Source organism: Macrobrachium rosenbergii, chromosome 48, assembly GCF_040412425.1.
Source record: "Macrobrachium rosenbergii isolate ZJJX-2024 chromosome 48, ASM4041242v1, whole genome shotgun sequence".
Lineage (NCBI taxonomy): Eukaryota > Metazoa > Arthropoda > Malacostraca > Decapoda > Palaemonidae > Macrobrachium > Macrobrachium rosenbergii.
In genome coordinates, this window is record NC_089788.1 from 26277344 (window position 1) to 26281474 (window position 4131).

At 36.1% G+C, this 4131-nt stretch overlaps 1 protein-coding gene across 33 annotated transcripts in view; it reads left to right on the plus strand.

Moving 5' to 3' along the window:
* The first annotated feature begins 2962 nt into the window (after positions 1–2962).
* The window catches only part of LOC136831307 (echinoderm microtubule-associated protein-like 2), a 370899-nt gene continuing 369730 nt past the window's right edge, over positions 2963–4131 (plus strand). For 18 of the 33 annotated variants that reach the window (XM_067091454.1, XM_067091461.1, XM_067091471.1 and 15 more), the window contains exons 1-2: positions 2967–2994; positions 3365–3557. In XM_067091454.1, coding sequence (XP_066947555.1) covers positions 3488–3557 — 70 coding nt within the window. In that variant the 5' untranslated portion in view covers positions 2967–2994; positions 3365–3487. Of the gene's footprint in view, positions 3217–3364; positions 3558–4131 lie in introns of all 33 variants that reach the window. The other 15 variants (XM_067091463.1, XM_067091472.1, XM_067091482.1 and 12 more) reach the window with 5 other exon arrangements.

A 4131-nucleotide genomic window follows, 5' to 3' on the forward strand; every position in this document is an offset into this window, starting at 1 on the left:
TATATATATAATATTAGTATCAATAGACAGATGGCATTTTGCATAGGATTATTTGGTTAATTGTTATCTATTTGTGGCCTTGTATCCTTTTAGAGGCACAGAATGCTGTCTTTCGTTAATTAGTTGATTAGCCATTTTTTCCTTAACCCTGATCCAGAACCTTTTCATATCTGAAAGAGGAATGTTTCAGTAATTCAGTCCTATGAGCCATACGTCTTCCTTCGTTATCGGGGTAGAGAGGCTAGACTGATAGAAAAAATACCCCAAAAATAGTTTGACTACAAGAGAGAGAGAGAGAGAGAGAGAGAGAGAGAGAGAGAGAGAGAGAGAGAGAGAGAGAGAGAGAGACTGTAGCAAAGCTAACTCACTGTTTTATTTCTGTCTTTGATGGAATCATATGCTCGGGACTGATGTAAGAAGAAAATCTCTCTCTCTCTCTCTCTCTCTCTGATTGAGATTGCAAAGAACCAGTCGCTCGGTTGACAGAGATAAAACAAGTGAGAGAGAACAGAAATTAATAGAATTGTAAGGAATGAAGTATATCCATATGACCACCTATGCCTTCTTATAACATCGCAGTGCATGGTGCTGCAAACCCAACTCTTAGCCAGAAGCAAGAGTTTTGTTTCTTATTTTTTACACCAGTAACTCACGAGTAAAAAAAAAAAAGAAAGAGGTTTATATACTATTTAAGGAGAATTTACCTCCACCATGGAGTTCACAACCCTCGACCAGGTGCTCCTGAGTAGTAGGCACTTATAGGGTGGAAATGTCAAGGATGTGCTACCTACTACCACCACAGTAGCATTCCTATGTAAACTGATTGACCTTAACGTATGTGATTGCCGTTTGCTTCAAGAGGAAGCGGCTCATTCTCCAATTAAGGGTCGATCCGTCACATAAAGGGGTTCACAACCTCTGTATTGAGACATGGATCGTTAGAATCCTCAGCCCCAGGCTGTGGACAGCCCACTAGCCCCAGTCTTATGCAACCTGTCCATGGAATTTTTTTTAAAAGAATGGTATTAATACAGCTTTTCCACGGAATGTAATATGTATTTGGCCAAGGAACGAGAACGTAAAAAAATTTCCTTGATAAATAAAATGAATTAGTGCCACTCGTAAAATTCATTAGGGAAATGGAAAACAACTGTAGCCTGTCTTTGGATTTTTTATACATACATACATACATACATACATACATACATACATACATACATACATACATATATATATATATACACATATATATATATATATATATATATATATATATATATATATATATATATATATATATATATATATATATATATATATATATATATATATATACAGTGGGTTTAAACTGACAGCATACAGAAACCTACCAATTTTTCTGAGTATGTATGTTTTTATTTTGGCCATAGCAATGAGGAAATCGATTTTCACGTCGACGTTTTTAATAGCGTTACGCATATTATAGCGATGTGTATGGTAACGACGAAACAGCTGTAACTGAGAATAAAGGTAGCAAATTAAAATGACTTGGTACTATATTCAACAATTAATTAATAGCGTTAATAAAAAGACTAACGATAATAACAGCAAGGAAATGTTTAGAACTAAATACCTGCCTATACTACCATAAAGTGATACTTCTAAAGACGTTGTCATTGACTTGAATACTTGAGAGATGATTTGGCATTTAAGAATACTAATTGTATGGAAAAAGCACTTTCTCAAAAGTGCTAAAATATGTGTGAATCAAATCCTTTGTAATTTATGTGACAATTTTTATATTGGTCAAACTGGAGTCATTTATACAGGCCAGCATAAAAAAAAGTATGAGATATGCGCGGAATAATGTAATTTTCAATTATATGGGGAAAACAATCATGTTATCAATTAGGCAGGTGCTGAAAAGCTGTTTTATTCTAATAGTATGTAGGAAAAAAATTTACTTGAATCTATTTAATAAAAAAAAGTAACTTCTACAAGAACAGAATATCAGTCAAGTAATGTGTAAACTTGATTCATTTATTTCAAAATAAATATGCAAAATATAGAGATTTTAAATTTAAAGGGCGTCATTTTTTTTGGTCTTATAACAAAGGTGTGGATTTACCTACAGTGCATCATTAAACGCAGATACCGTCGTTCACAGATGAGTTTAGGGCTCATTTTTCTGTCAAGTGCTAATATCTTTTCAAACGTCAATGTGTTTGTTTGTACTGTCACCCTTGCACAAGTAATTTAAATTTAGGCCACTGTACCAGGGCCTCTTGACGATGTCTTAACTAAATATATGAAGCAAAACCGGTCAGGAGTTAAACCTAATACCAAAAATGTGCCTTTCGTATACTTGTTTTATTAAATGCATGTTTAAAACAATTGTTCAATATCATTACAAAGCAGTTTTCTTTCGTAATACATTTTCTTCTGAGTTAGATGTAATCAAAATAATGCCATGGTATCCACCGAATGTGATTTCATGCACCTGATCTTGTCATCATGACACACATCTGAGCCTGTTCGTTGTATTCACTTGTTTCTCACCTGTTGCTGACTTTGGGAGGGCCATGTTTTATATCGCACAGTTGACCCTTCTTCGTGGTACGTCATACGTCAAGCCAGCCTTTTATTTTAGTAGGTATTTCTCTCATATCAATCGAATTCAATTGTTTTGGGTTAAGTTCGGTAGGTTTATTATGTTTGTTTACGTGAGACGAGGTACATAAGTGTCGCGCATGCGCCTCTAGGGAGAACCGATTTGTGAATTTAAACTTACTCTTTTATTTGTAAAATGGACGCTGTCATGACGAAAATCACATCACAAACGTTAATTTAACGTGCAAGTAGCAAATAGGAACGAGCGCGGAACGTGTCATTTAAAGCTTTCGCTTGCGAAAAAATGGTGGAAATAATTGCTGCCTGGCACCTCGAGCTGGCTAGTTTGTCTGACTCCGAGAAAAAAAAGAGAAGTCAGTCAGCTGTTGAAGCTCTCAGTGTGAGGTAGTATGTGACGCGCGTTGTTCTTGCTCTTTATCCATATGGATTGTGATTGTGGAAGATATATCAGCTCTCGCTTGTGGCCAACACTTTAAAGTTGGTTTAACAGTGCATCTCGAGTGATGTTTATTTGATGGTGTAGACCATTAGATTACAACATTACCAAGACTAAATACTGCTTGAGCAATGTTGAAATGACTTTTCGTGAATTGGTATCCGTTGCAAGTGATTATTTTGCCTTGGGTGTTTTGTCAGATCTTCTTAATTTTCTTATTAGGTTGTTATATTTATTTTGAATTCCATTTCCGATTAGGCTGCCCTATACACGACTTAAAATCTACCATAATAGTCTCATGTTTTGTCAATATTTCAGAATTTTCTCTTTAATCGTATTACGTCATACTAACATTTCAAAGATAAAATTGATCGATTTCTTGAAGTAAAGTGCATTACGGATACCGGGTTGGCCTCATCCGGATCTGTTCGGTTAAGCAGGATGAGAATAGAAGGAGAGAACGGGGCTCCCGTCTCTCCAGGATCTTCTGCAGCTTCCAACTCATCAGCAGGTAAGTAATGGGACGAAGAGACGAGCTCACCTGCGTTGGTAATGAATGTATTAAGTAATCTCTCTCTCTCTCTCTCTCTCTCTCTCTCTCTCTCTCTCTCTCTCTAGATATCACTTTCAGATACGGTAAACTGTGTTCAGCATATTCTGTCTTGACTTTTGCTCAGCTTCACTTGATTCATTTACAGGTAGGCTATTGTTGCCTAGACCTAGGTTATTAAGTTACAGCAGATATAGAAAAAGTCTCTCTCTCTCTCTCTCTCTCTCTCTCTCTCTCTCTCTCTCTCTCTCTCTCTCTCTCTCTCTCTCTCTCTCTCTCGTCTGTGGTATCGTAAGGCTCTAAGAATAACTTGGCCCAGATTAGTTTAGTAGAATTTAGTAATCCATCGGCCTAATGTGCGTATGTTTATAGTATTTTGTAATTCATTGGCATAATGCGTGTGTTTATAGTATTAATACATATATAGACCAAAAGGATGAGGATAGCCTATCTGTTTATTTATGTACAAGACAAAGCCAGTCGAGAGAGACTTGTTTGTGTTAGAACATCCTTGTAATTTTTTACTAGGCAAAGG